At 46.3% G+C, this 15093-nt stretch overlaps 1 protein-coding gene across 1 annotated transcript in view; it reads left to right on the top strand.

The window, feature by feature from the left end:
* The window catches only part of ERN2 (endoplasmic reticulum to nucleus signaling 2), a 105344-nt gene extending 95130 nt beyond the window's left edge, over positions 1–10214 (top strand). The window contains exon 22 of the mRNA XM_073636534.1: positions 9391–10214. Within this exon, the coding sequence (XP_073492635.1) occupies positions 9391–9573 (183 nt within the window). The 3' untranslated portion in view covers positions 9574–10214. The remainder of the gene's footprint in view (positions 1–9390) is intronic.
* The last annotated feature ends 4879 nt before the right edge of the window (positions 10215–15093 follow it).

Raw genomic sequence — 15093 nt, 5'->3', positions numbered from 1 at the left:
TTTTTGCTTTTTTATCTTATTTTTAAACTGTTCCTTTCATTTTTTTTTTTTTTAAATCATTTTTATTGTTATCTCGGGGAATGTAAATATCCCCTATGATAGCAATAGGTAGTGACAGGTACTCTTTTTTGAAAAAATTGGGGTCTATTAGACCCTAGATCTCTCCTCTGCCCTCAAAGCATCTGACCACACCAAGATCGGTGTGATAAAATGCTTCCCCAATTTCCCAATGGCGCTATTTACATCCGGCGAAATCTAAGTCATAAAATGCTCGTAGCTTCCGGTTTCTTAGGCCATAGAGATGTTTGGAGCCACTCTTGTCTCTGATCAGCTCTATGGTCAGCTGGCTGAATCACCGGCTGCATTCTCAGGTTCCCTGTTGAGACAGGAGAGCCAGAGAAAAACACGGAAGACGGTGGGGGGGGGGGCATTCCCTCCCACGGCTTGTAAAGGCAGTCTAGAGGCTAATTAGCCGCTAGGATTGCTTTTACATGAAAGCCGACCGCTGGCTGAAAAGAATGATACCAAGATGATACCTAAACCTGCAGGCATCATTCTGGTATAACCACTCAAAGTTGTGAATGGCGTACCTGAAGACAAAAAAATGGTTAACAATAAAGCACAGTAAACAATAAAGTATAAATAATTACATACCTGAAAAACAAACATGATAAAACATAATAACAATAACAATAACAATAACAATAACAATAAAACACTGCAGAATAGAATACAGTAAAAAAAGAGCAGAACAATAGAGAGAGAGAATAGAGAGAGAGAACAATAAAACGACAACTATTTTTTTTTATTTTATATATATTTTTTTTTTTTTTTACACTTTTTTTGTAACTAACTTTTATAACTGTAACCGGTTCCAGGTTCGGGTCTCTCAAAATGCGATGGCATCTTGGGAGACCCTGTGAAAGTGTGCCTAGTCTGTGCAATGCTGTACCCTACGCTAATACTCAACTAGTGTATGGTAGCGTTCAAAACATTCACCAATGCAAAGACCAGGATTGTCAGGACAGAAGGGACAATAATAGCGGGTGTCACGCCTATATCCGCGTTTGCTGCAGACACAACATCTTTTTGGGGGGGGTTCGTTGGGTAGGGGTACTCGGGAGCACATAAAAATGCCTCTCATGCAGCCGACTGCATTTCGTTGGGGGATGTGAATGGGGGAAGTACGGGCGCTGCAGAAGTGGTGGGTTCCCAATTAGGATTGGCGAATGCAGCAGGAAGGGCACTATGGGCACGACGGGCCTGTGTTTGTCTTTTTGGTGGCAGCGGGACACTACTTGTGCTTGCCACCTCACCAGCTTGAACTGCACTTATGGGACTCGCCACGTCACCAAGTGTTACTGCAGTGCTGGTTTGACTATGACCGGGGTGTACTAGGCCGCTGGTGCTTGCCAGTTCAATAAAAAGCTTCCAAAAAAACTGTTAGCGATCGCAGGGATCAGGCCTGACTCTGCGAACGCTGCAGTTATGCGTTTAGTGTTTTGTAAGTGACAGTGATCGATCGATACTGCACTTGGGTGGGCTGGACTGGGCCGGGCGGAGGGGCAAAACGCAGGTGCTAGCAGGTATCTGGGTTGATCCCGCTAACACTGCGTTTTTGGGAACCCTAAACTGCTGGGGACGCTAGTATAGATCTGATCTGATCGGATCAGATATTGATCCGTTCAGATACTATACCACTAAAGGAGGCGTATGCTGCGTGCGTGGGTGTTAGTGGTACTGGCGCTAACCTGACGCTGCCTGGGGCCGGTGCTTGCTAGTTCACCAAAATGCTACCAAAAAAACTGTTAGCGATCGCAGGGATCAGGCCTGACTCTGCGAACGCTGCAGTTATGCGTTTAGTGCCTTGTAAGTGTCAGTGATCGATCGATACTGCACTTGGGTGGGCTGGGCGGAGGGGCAAAACGCAGGTGCTAGCAGGTATCTGGGCTGATCCCGCTAACACTGCGTTTTTGGGAACCCTAAACTGCTGGGGACGCTAGTATAGATCTGATCGGATCAGATATTGATCCGATCAGATACTATACCACTAAGGGAGGTGTACGGTGCGTGCGTGGGTGTTAGCGGTACTGGCGCTAACCTGACGCTGCCTGGTGCTTGCTTGCCAGTTCACCAAAATGCTACCAAAAAAACTGTTAGCGATCGCAGGGATCAGGCCTGACTCTGCGAACGCTGCAGTTATGCGTTTAGTGTTTTGTAAGTGACAGTGATCGATCGATACTGCACTTGGGTGGGCTGGGCGGAGGGGCAAAACGCAGGTGCTAGCGGGTATCTGGGCTGATCCCGCTAACACTGTGTTTTTGGGAACCCTAAACTGCTGGGGACGCTAGTATAGATCTGATCAGATCAGATATTGATCCGATCAGATACTATACCACTAAGGGAGGCGCATGCTGCGTGCGTGGGTGTTAGCGGTACTGGCGCTAATCTGACGCTGCCTGGGGCGACGCATATCACCGCCGGGCGATCAGGGGGCTAAACCTTTATTAGGTAATAAACGGCGGGTGCCCTGACACTATAAAAAATAAACAAACTAACCAGCGTCACCCGTAACGGTTATACGGTGATCAGTGGTGAAAGGGTTAACTAGGGGGCAATCAAGGGGTTAAAACATTTATTAGGTAGTATATGGGGGTCCCTGTCACTATAAAACGCTGACGGCGAACCTAAATATTTACCTCACTAACTAGCGTCACCAGCGACACTAATACAGCGATCAGAAAAATGATCGCTTAGCAACACTGGTGACGGGGGGTGATCAAGGGGTTAAAACTTTATTAGGGGGGGTTAGGGGGGTACCCTAGACCTAAAGGGGGGTAATACTAACTGTCCCAACACTGTAACTGTCACAAACTGACACTATGCAGTAATCAGAAAAAAAAAAAAAAAAAAAAAAAAAAAACCTGCTGGTGTCAGTTTGTGACAGGGGGGGGGGGGGTGATTGGGGGGGGATCGGGGGGCGATCGGGGGGGGGATCGGGGTGTTTTGTATGCCTGGCATGTTCTACTGTGTGTGTAGTGTGTTGTGCACTCACATTGATGTCTTCTCCCCTCGGCGCTGGAACGGAAAATACCGAGCCGAGGGGAGATGACATCATTTCCTTTGCTGCTGTTTAGCATACAGCAGCAAAGGAGTGTTCCCATTGGCCGGCGGCGATCGCGAGGGGGGGGCCACGAACGGATGGCCTCCCCCTCATCTCGGATCGCCGGGGAACAGAACGGGACCGCTTCGGGCACCGGGGGGGGGTCCGATCGGACCCCCCACCCGCGAGAGGCAAATCACGTACATGTACGTGATTTTGCCTGCCCGTGCCGCCTTGCCGACGTAAATCGGCGTTAGGCGGTCCTTAAGTGGTTAAACTCCCTTTCGTGGAAAAGTTTTATTCCTATTGTGGGGTCACACGGTATTTGTAAAATGAAATCATATCCCCTCTCAAGCGTCTCTTCTCCAGAGAAAATAAGCTCAGAGCTCGTAACCTTTCTTCATAACTAACGTCCTCCAGTCCCTTTATTAGTTTTGTTGCCCTTCTCTGTACTAGCTCCATTTCCAGCACATCCTTCCTGAGGACTGGTGCCCAGAACTGGACAGCATACTCAAGGTGAGGCCGGACCAGAGTCTTGTAGAGTGGGAGAATTATAGCTTTATCCCTGGAGTTAATCCCATTTTTAATGCATGCCAATATTCTGTTTGCTTTGTTAGCAGCAGCTTGGCATTGCATGCCATTGCTGAGCCTATCATCTACTAGGACCTCCAGGTCCTTTTCCATCCTTGATTCCCCCAGAGGTTCTCCCCCTAGTGAGTAGATTGCATTCATATTTTTGCCTCCCAAATGCGTTATTTTACATTTTTCCACATTAAACCTCATTTGCCATGTAGTTGCCCACAACATTAATTTGTTCAGATCTACATGCAAGGTTTCCACATCCTGCAGAGAAGTTATTGCCCTGCTTAGCTTAGTATGGTCCTCAAAAACAGAGATTGAACTGTTTACCCCATCGTCCAGTTAATTTATGAACAAATTAAATAAGATTGCCCCCCCCCCCCCCCTTTCCACCCCTGACCATTCTGAGTACTCCCCATTTATCACTACCTTCTGAACTCGCCCTTGTAGCCAGTTTTCAATCCATGTACTCACCCCTATGGTCCATGCCAACGGACCTTACATTGCACAGTAAACGTTTATGGGGAACTGTATCAAATTCTTTTGCAAAATCCAGATACACCACATCTATGGGCCTCCTTTTATCTAGATGGCAGCTCACCTCCTCACAGAAGGTTAATAGATTGGTTTGGCAAGAATGGTTCTTCATGAATCCATGCTGATTACTGATAATGATACCGTTTTCATTACTAAAATCTTGTATATAGTCCCTTATCCCCTCCAAGAGCTTGCATACTATTGATGTTAGGCTAACTGGTCTGTAATTCCCAGGGATGTATTTTGGCCCTTCTTTAAATATTGGTGCTACGTTGACTTTTCTCCAATCAGCTGGTACCATTCCAGTCAGTAGACTGTCAGTAAAAATTAGGAACAATGGTCTGACAATTACTTGACTGAGTTCCCTAAGGACCCTCGCTTTGTGGAAATTGATCCTCTATTGGGACTTTAAAAGGGAACACCTACTTATAGGTCATAAGAAGTATAGAAAATATAGGGATTGTATGAAAAAGTGTTTATTAATAATGTGGATCTTACAGTAGATCTGTAGTACAAGGGGTAAATGTGCAGCAAACGTGATACATACAAAAATTGGCAATACAGAACATGCATGGATTAATTCACAATCCTAGAACTCCAATACACATAAAGTACATATGCGGGGAGTACCCGACGCGTTTCGAGCTATGCTCTTCCTCAGGGGTATCAGATTGGAATCAGCAAACAAACAGATGTGTCTATAAATTAAAAACAGTAATAACAGTCATAAACCAATTGTAAGGGAAATGTAATTAGTATACATCATCATAAAGCATATAAACAATATGAAGAAAAAATAATAATGGTAGGAAATGCGAGTATACATTATCTGTAAGAAGACACAGTGAATACTGACCATGTGGTATTGCTGGAGAGGCATGTATCTAATGCTGCATCCATAAAAAAGGAAAGAAAGGAAGGGGGGACATGACACCATCTGACGTAGGTCCTGCTCCTGGTCCACAACCCGCAAGGCCTGTGTACCCACCCGAGGCACGACAACCCGGGACCGCAATCCCCAACAGAGGGTGTCAAAAAAGCCACCAATAAGTAGAATGGTCCTGGGAGGGCTCCAGTCTGTAAGGAGCAAAGAGTGAGAGGGGGGTAGGGTAAATGAAGAGGCAAAAGGTGGTGATAAGGGGAGGGGTATTGGGGTTCGGTGAGGTCCCTGGGGGTAGAGTGTCCCACTAATAGGGGGACATCCAAACAAAGTTAGAGTAACATACCTAAGTGGGCCCATCAATTGTTTGAGGACGGAGGGTTAGAGGGGGTATGGATGAAGGACGTCTGTGCCTGAATCCTAAATGGATGTACTATCCCAAATGCTTGGATGTAGCCTGCCGGGGGTAATCTAGTGCCAGGCCAGCAGATGTACTGAACGGGGCCCGGCCAGGAAAGGCCGGCAGAGTCCAGTCTAGAAAAAATTGCAGAGGAAACGGTGAGTAAGAAAGTATATTGTGGCCCAGGTAGTGTGCGTCCAAGATATGGCTGTCTTACCTGGTGGGGACCCCCGTGCGAGATAGTGTATCCGGAGATGGCGTTCTGACAGTGCAGGACGCCGTAATGGTCATAGAGTCGCAGCCTCTTCAAATAGTGAGGTCGCGTCCGCAATTGGTTGCGGGCGCGACCAATAGGTGGAAAGGTAGACGCCCCCCGAGCCAGAGGCGCGCGCACCGGCCCCATTGGACACCGCCGCTAATACATATGAGCGGTGACACATACCCCAGGCGTGATGACGTGCACTGCATGGGGCGGAGCCAAGGCCCACGCCGAAGGCCCGCGGCGCGGGAGTCGGGAGATGCCTGACCTGATTCCGGTCCGGCGTCTCCCGACTCCCGCACCGCGGGCCTTCGGCGCGGGCCTTGGCTCCGCCCCATGCAGTGCACGTCCTCACGCCTGGGGTATGTGTCACCGCTCATATGTATTAGCGGCGGTGTCCAATGGGGCCGGTGCGCGCGCCTCTGGCTTGGGGGGCGTCTACCTTTCCACCTATTGGTCGCGCCCGCAACCAATTGCGGACGCGACCTCACTATTTGAAGAGGCTGCGACTCTATGACCATTACGGCGTCCTGCACTGTCAGAACGCCATCTCCGGATACACTATCTCGCACGGGGGACCCCACCAGGTAAGACAGCCATATCTTGGACGCACACTACCTGGGCCACAATATACTTTCTTACTCACCGTTTCCTCTGCAATTTTTTCTAGACTGGACTCTGCCGGCCTTTCCTGGCCCGGCCCCGTTCAGTACATCTGCTGGCCTGGCACTACATTACCCCCGGCAGGCTACATCTAAGCATTTGGGATAGTACATCCATTTAGGATTCAGGCCCAGACGTCCTTCATCCATACCCCCTCTAACCCTCCGTCCTCAAACAATTGATGGGCCCACTTAGGTATGTTACTCTAACTTTGTTTGGATGTCCCCCTATTAGTGGGACACTCTACCCCCAGGGACCTCACCGAACCCCAATACCCCTCCCCTTATCACCACCTTTTGCCTCTTCATTTACCCTACCCCCCTCTCACTCTTTGCTCCTTACAGACTGGAGCCCTCCCAGGACCATTCTACTTATTGGTGGCTTTTTTGACGCCCTCTGTTGGGGATTGCGGTCCCGGGTTGTCGTGCCTCGGGTGGGTACACAGGCCTTGCGGGTTGTGGACCAGGAGCAGGACCTACGTCAGATGGTGTCATGTCCCCCCTTCCTTTCTTTCCTTTTTTATGGATGCAGCATTAGATACATGCCTCTCCAGCAATACCACATGGTCAGTATTCACTGTGTCTTCTTACAGATAATGTATACTCGCATTTCCTACCATTATTATTTTTTCTTCATATTGTTTATATGCTTTATGATGATGTATACTAATTACATTTCCCTTACAATTGGTTTATGACTGTTATTACTGTTTTTAATTTATAGACACATCTGTTTGTTTGCTGATTCCAATCTGATACCCCTGAGGAAGAGCATAGCTCGAAACGCGTCGGGTACTCCCCGCATATGTACTTTATGTGTATTGGAGTTCTAGGATTGTGAATTAATCCATGCATGTTCTGTATTGCCAATTTTTGTATGTATCACGTTTGCTGCACATTTACCCCTTGTACTACAGATCTACTGTAAGATCCACATTATTAATAAACACTTTTTCATACAATCCCTATATTTTCTATACTTCTTATGACCTATAAGTAGGTGTTCCCTTTTAAAGTCCCAATAGAGGATCAATTTCCACAAAGCAAGTTTACCTTGGGATGTGGGTTCACCTACCCCTAGACCAACCCAGCACCAACCCCTGTTTTATTCTAAGGACCCTCGGGTGCAAGCCATCTGGTCCCGGTGACTTATTAAAGTTACGTTTTTCAAGTCTATTTCTAATTCTGTCCTCTGTTAGCCATGAGGGTGCTTCCTGTGATGTGTCATAAGGATAAACACTGCAGTTTTAGTTACTGAAGCCCCCCCGATTCTCTCGTGAAGACTGAAGAGAAGAATAAAGTCAATACCTTCGCCATCTCACCATCCTTTGTAAATAGATTCCCTTCCTCATTCTTTATGGAGCCAATATGGTCTGTCCTCCCTCTTTTGCTGTTTATATACATAAGGAATTTATTGGGATTTTTTTTCTCGCTATGTGTCTTTCGTGTTCTATCTTAGCCGCCCTAATTGCACCCTTACATTTCTTGTTGCATTCTTTGTAAAGTTGAATGCTGATGATGATCCCTCAGCCTTGTATTTTTTGAAGGCCTTCTCCATTGCTTTTATATGCATTTTTACATTGGAGTTAAACCACCCAGGACTTTTATTTGCTCTTTAAAATGTATTTCCTAATGGGATGCACTGGCTAATGCCCTTATTTAATATGCTCTTATGCAAACCCATCTATCCTCCGTGTTCTTTGTTCCCAAGATTTCCATGTGTTCCACGGTATATCTATTGCCTTGGAAATTCTTTTGTACCCTTCTCCTGACTGATACTTTTTAACAATGAGATCCCTCTGATGCTTTGTAAGCTCTCTGGGGACCATGGCTTTTGCTGTAGGAAAGAAAAAGTCAGGAAAGACCTACTAGAACAGAAACCTGACATTTTAAGAGGGGTGTGTAGACTTTTTATATCCACTGTACATGAAGAAGTCAGAAGCAAGCAAAGTGTGACCCCTGCCTAGGCCTAGGGCCATAGAAATGGAACCTGTGAATATGCATGGAGCATAGTTGGAGGTTTGACTCAAAAAACCTGCAAAGTTGTCTTGGAGACCCCAATGCCAGGAACTGTCTTAACAACCCAGTTGCCAGGGGGCACCACACATGGTTTCATCATGAAACCACTTGTCAAGTACCTGGTGGGTGAACCTGATGTGAAGAGGAAGGCCTCTCGTACAGCTCTGGCTTATGGGCCACTGATAGTGGAACAGTAGCCACAAGAGTACGGCGAGGTACGATTGCCTGTGGTCAGTTCGGTAATCTGCATTAGGAGTAGCCAATACTTCTCTGGGAGAACGTCAGGAAACGGGAACAGCAGCTAGATGTAGCAGGCTGGATGGGTCAGTGGCAGACAGACTGGCATAGAGCTTGGCTGGCAGCTGGCCGTTGGTGCAGGACAGGGAACCAGGTGACCGCGTGCAGGTCTGAAGGAACTGTAGCAGGCTGAATGAGCAGAATGCAGGGTCAGGCAAGCCGGGTCTGTAACAGACAGGCGGACCAGGCATAAGAGTAATCGGGTCACAGGTCAGTGTTGGCAACAGTGAGGCACATCAGGCAGGAACAGGAGGCAGAAGCAGAATCCCAGGACAAAGCCTAGGTCAGGGCAGGTAGCAGGCAAACGTAGTCAGGAGCATGCCAGGTCAAGATCAGAGGTCAGGCACAAATCTGACCAATTTGCCAGTGCAGTGGCCCCATTTAAATAGGCTGTTTGGCACTAATATTGGTGACGAGCGCATGCCTGGGTATGTGCACAGCTGTGCACATCTGCTTGGCCAGGGCATGCGCATACATATGTACCCGGGAAATCCATGGTGAAGCCTTTGCTTACACCTCATCTGCAAAAGATTGTGCCTATAAATATACTCTGTTGGCCACATGAAATATATTGCCTGTATATTTAGTTTCCACTACTATGCATGGCTAACAGGATACAGCATTCTACAGCTAATATCTTTTTTGTGTTTGCAGAAACATCATTATCATGAGCTGCCGCCAGAGGTCCAGGAGTCACTGGGCACCATTCCTGAAGATTTTGTATATTATTTTACCTCTCGGTTTCCACTTCTACTCCTTCATACACACCAGGCGCTGAAACTGTGCGCAGAAGAGAGACCTTTCCAGAACTATTACCACTGTGAAGCGCGGCGCTGAGGAGGCCACAGGAGGTCATGTGACAGGTCTCAGGCTGCCCAGAGAGCACTTGTGTTGGTCAGCTGGACTCTCCTGTTTTTATACAGTGAATTGCACTGCCTCATAGTATTTGCACAGTAGTTTTTGTTTTTTCACTGTATTTGCTTTTATTCCAGCGGCCTTCAAACACATTTCTCTTTTTTTTATAATTTTACCTTTGTTCATTTACCTTTCAGTCTGTTGAAGGGAGGTGATTACTGGAAGCCGGACTTTGCATTAAAGCCTCCAGTCTGCATAGTGATAGCGTTAACATGGTAGCCTATCTTCTGGTAGCCATCTTACGTTCCATAAAGGTGAAGGTTTTGCATCATGCACTATTCTGAAGTAAATTCCTGCATCTGCTCTGTGGACTCTATGAAGATATTTCAGTTGTTTTAAATCATGATGGGGTCATTCACATGGGTGCATGGATCCATTCACCTGTGCAGAGGGCTGTGCTTATCCACCCAGGAGGCACAGGCGGTCCATGCAGCCATCCTGTTAAAATCAAGGCCAGGCTGATGGCTTACAAAAAGGGAAGGAGAGCGCACCGACCTTGTGCATTACCAAAGATAACATTTTTATTTGTAAAATATAACAACAATAATACTCACAAACAAGCTTTAAAACAAGGCTTATCGATACTCCAGCAATTATGAACAGTATCTCTAGACACCTGCAACCTGGACCAGATGTTTGGAGGAACCAGATGGCATCACAAACGGCTTACGCGTTACGAGGGAGAACCCTCTTTTTCAGAGCCACAGCAATGGTACATCCGAGGGGAATTTAACCACAGGCAGACCCAATTCAGAGCCTCAGGCCTCCAAAGATGTACACACAAGGATGTGCATGAAGATCTGAGCAACCGTCAGCTTGTCATTGACATTAACAGGCTGGTTGCATGGACTAGCTGTGACTGCCAGGCAGATAAACATGTCCCTCTGCATGGGTTTATGGATCCATGCATCTCTGTGAATGACTTTTAAATATCTTGTTTTTTTTTTTTTTTTTTTTTTAAGAAATATTTATTTTATATCAGATTAGGGGAATTTTTGCTGTACAGTTATTCTTTTAAAAGATGGGAAAAGTATTAAATATGTAATTGTAATAAGAAAATTTGGTGTGTCTGTCATTCTTGAGGAACGACGCCCGGTCAAAATTCCCTTCCAGCTGCTCCTCCTCACCGCCACCATCTCAAAACATTCCGTGGTTGTGCAGATGTGCCGCAGGTCTCTGCCAGGTATTTTGGACCTAGAAGACATCTACGGCAGGACTGCGACAGGACAAATCTGACCCTGACACTTTTTGGTGACCAGTGACACCAACACGGTGATCAGTGCTATAAAAATGCACTGATCACTGTATAAATGGCACTGGCAGGGAAAGGGTTAACACTGGTGGTGATCAAGGGGTTAAGTGTTCGCTAGGAAGGTGCTTTCTTACTGTCAGGGGGGTGGGCTCACTGGGAGTATAGAGAGATTGCTGTTCCTGATCACTAGGAACAGCTGATCTCTCTCTTCTCCCCTGTCAGAATGGGGATCCAACTTGTTTACAAAGGAAGATCCCAGTTCTGCCTCTCTTTCCCGAGATCGTGGGCCACCGGCGGACATAGAGTCTGCCGGGCCTGCGGACAAGCTCCCACGAGGTGCAGCGGGCAAGCCCCAGCAAAAGCCGGTGCATGAACCGATGTACCAGTATGGCGATTCGCGCAGCCGAGCCACCTTGCCGCAGTATAACTGCGCTGGCTGGTCGGCAGCTGGTTAACTGACAATTGCGCGATCATGCAACACCCACAAATGAAATTTATATTATTTTGTTCACACAATTAGAGATTTTTTGGTGGTATTTGATCACCACTGGGTTCTTAATTTTTTATTATATAAATAAGAAAGATACAGAGAATTTGGGAGATTTTTTTTTTTTTTTTTATTGCATTTTAGTGTAAATATGAGATCTGAGGTCTTTTTGACCCCAGATCTCATATTTAAGAGGCCCTGTTATGCTTTTTTTCTATTACAAGGGATGTTTACATTCCTTGTAATAGGAATAAAAGGGACAGAATTATTTAAAAAAAAAACTGTGTAAAAATAATAAAATAAAGGTAAAATGAATAAGGAAAAAAAAAATGTTAAACCTGCCCTGTCCCGCCGAGCTCGCGTGCAGAAGCGAACACATATGTGAGTAGCGGCCACATATGAAAATGGTGTTCAAACCACACATGTGAGGTATTGTCACGATTGTTAGAGTGAGAGCAATAACCTCCTCTGTAACTCAAAGCATGCAACCTGTAGAATTTTTTAAATGTCGCATATGGAGATTATTAAGGGTAAAAGTTTGTCGGGCACAACTTTGAAGCGTGACATGTTGGGTATCAATTTACTCGGTGTAACATCGTCTTTCACAGTATAAAAAAAAAATGGGAAAACTTTACTGTTGTCTTATTTTTTTTAATTCAAAAAAGTGTATTTTTTCCAAAAAAAGTGCGCTTGTAAGACCGCAGCACAAATGCGGTGTGACAAAAAGTATTGCCATTCTCTAGGGTGTTAGAAAAAAATGTGTAATATATGTGTATATATATATATATTATAATGTTTGGGGGTTCTAAGTAATTTTCTAGCAAAAAAAAATATTTTAACTTGTAAACAACATGTTTGATAATAGGCCCGGTCCTTAAGTGGTTAATATGGTAACAGGGTTGCATTAGGACCTCAAGGGCATTTGCATATTACTACTTGTAAAATGATCTGTATTTTGAGACCCTGTCATCATGCAACATTTCTTCTTTTTAAAGATTTGATCAGTAAACCTATAATAGGATTTACATTTTCCCCTTTGTTTCTCTAATCTGCTCTTTTTCCTGTTATGCACAGTGTAGTTTTCATGGCAATCCAGCACTCCCCGAAATGTTGGATTCTGGGAGAGTCAGAGCTCCCTCTCTCCAGCCACTATGTCATCTCCTCCAGTGAGCAGCACCAGCACAACATTGTATGATACCAGTGCAGCGGCTGATTGCAGGAGCGCTCTGGCACACAGCTTGTAGAAATGATGTAAAGGGTGGGACAGTTCTGTCTGCTGGAGGTGCTAGATATCTCCAAAATGGCGGTGCCTCACAGGGCTCTGTAACCCAATGGATGGACATTCAACAGATATTTCAATAAATAAATAAGGTATTTGCATAGGGTGAAATATTTAAACATACTCTGTAAAGCCAAAAGTATGTGGCCACCCTAATGCCGCGTACACACGAGCGGACTTTATGGCAGACTTTGCCCGGCTGACTTTTCGACGTACTTTACGACGGACTTTCTGAATGAACGGACTTGCCTACACACAATCCACCAAAGTCCGTTGAATTCGTACGTGATGACGTACGACTGGACTAAAACAAGGAAGTTCATAGCCAGTAGCCAATAGCTGCCCTAGCGCGGCTTTATGTCCGTCGAACTAGCATACAGACGGTGGACTTTTCGACCGGACTCGATTTCGACGGATTAATTTAAAACATGTTTCAAATCTAAGTCCGTCCAACTTTTGAGAAAACAAAGTCCGCTGGAGCCCACACACGATCGAATTGTCCGACCAAATCCCGTTCGCCGGGCAAAGTCTGCCGTAAAGTCCGCTCGTGTGTACGCGGCATAAGAGTGAGAGTAAAAATTCTGGGGCCATCATTCATGGTAACGCTAAACTGAAGAACACCAAAAATATGGCTCCAGGTCAGTCCACCGTTGTCTGCCATGAGTGTCAGGTGCTGCCATAGAAAATGGATGGATGACTGCTATCCAATAAAACCACTTCTTTATTATATCATATCTATAAAGACAAAACTAATGACCTGTAAAGTTTTAAAGCATTGCCTATGGACTATTTTGGGTATCAAATTTTGCAATTTGAATTTTAATGGCTTGACACGTTGGCTATCTAATTGGATGAAAACTTAACTTTCTTATTTTACCCAAAAAAAAAAAAATTGGTGCTGAGGTAATTATTGTTGCTATCTACTGTTGTTGCTGATGTATCTACTGTTGTTGCTGAGGTAGGCAGCAAGCTGAAGTACACGGCAGAAGTACCAATGTAGTATTGCACCTCCACAGTGGTACTTGTGTTCAGTGACTTGTGTGTATAGGGATATATGCTCTGAACACAATCTACATTCAGGGCATATATCGCTGTAGGCATTTGTCCCTGTATGCAGTTATCACTGGGATGTGTAAATATGCATACAGGTCCTGCGTATTTCATTCTGACTTTCAGACTATAGAAGTGAATGCAGATGAAACGGCTGCACGGACACAGCCGCATGTCAAAATTTGACAACTGTGAAGGACCGGCTACACAGCCCAAAATGCTGATGGTGTGCATACAGGGCTGCGCAGATGCTCCTGCATGGCTGTCATATTTTGACAGATTTTGCGGCTGTGTCTGTGCAGCCCCTGCGTCTACATCCACTTCTATAGGCTGCTTGCATGCAGCTTGGGACAGATGCTAAAACAATGGCCTCCTTCATGCAGTACAGGTACAAGCACTGCCTGAGGGCCCCGGGCCAGTAGGGGGCCCCATGAGAGGCTCCTGGGCTTGTACCTTTTTTGGGTTGCTACTCGCCAGCTTTAAAGTCACTGCTTTCACTTCACCCCCTTCCATCAGACAGCACCTGTGCTTACATTTGGCTCGGACCGGGCGTCCTGACATCATGGGTTTCCATGGAATCGGGGGGCCCGGCCGGCCAACTTTTGCCATTGCTTGGATACAGGTGGCCACATAGAGCATGCGTGGCCGCCATGATCCTTTCTGATTGGAAGAAGGGCAGGTTGCCTGGCGACAGAGACACCAGACAGAGATGCTCACCTTCCAGTGCATCTGTCAGGTGTGCCCAATTGCTTTGGTGCCGTATCTACAACAGTTGTTTTATCCCACAATGATCAGTCAGCTCTATTCCTCCCCAGCTCCCTCCTTTGAACCGGAACCTTTTAGCAGTGACAGCCCAGGGGACACTGAGATCCCTGCCAAGTGAAGAGCACTACCCAATGGGGGCACAGAGATCCCTGCCAAGCGAAGAGCACTACCCAATGGAGGCACAGGGATCCCTGCCAAGAGAGAGCACTACCCAATGGGGCACAGAGATCCCGGCCAAAGAGAGAGCACTACCTAACAGCGGCACAGAGATCTTAGCCAAGGGGAGAGCACTACCCAATTGGGGCACAGAGATCCCTGCCAAGGGGAGAGCACTACCCAATACGGGCAGAGAGATCCCTGCCAAGGGGAGAGCACTACCTATAGGGCAGTGGTTCTCAACTGTCCTCAGGACCCACTAACAGGCCAGATTTTAAGTATTACCTTGGGGCAATGCATACTAGAATACTGCAATCACTGAGCAGCAAATTATATCACCTGTGATGTATTTCAGGTATCTTGCAAACCTGGCCTGTTAGTGGGTCCTGAGGACAGGGGTTGAGAACCACTGCAATAGGGTCACAGAAATCCTTGCCAGGGGAGAGCACTGCC

The sequence above is a fragment of the Aquarana catesbeiana genome, linkage group LG06, assembly GCF_042186555.1.
Source record: "Aquarana catesbeiana isolate 2022-GZ linkage group LG06, ASM4218655v1, whole genome shotgun sequence".
NCBI classification, from domain to species: domain Eukaryota; kingdom Metazoa; phylum Chordata; class Amphibia; order Anura; family Ranidae; genus Aquarana; species Aquarana catesbeiana.
This window is presented reverse-complemented; position numbering and strand designations above follow the sequence as displayed.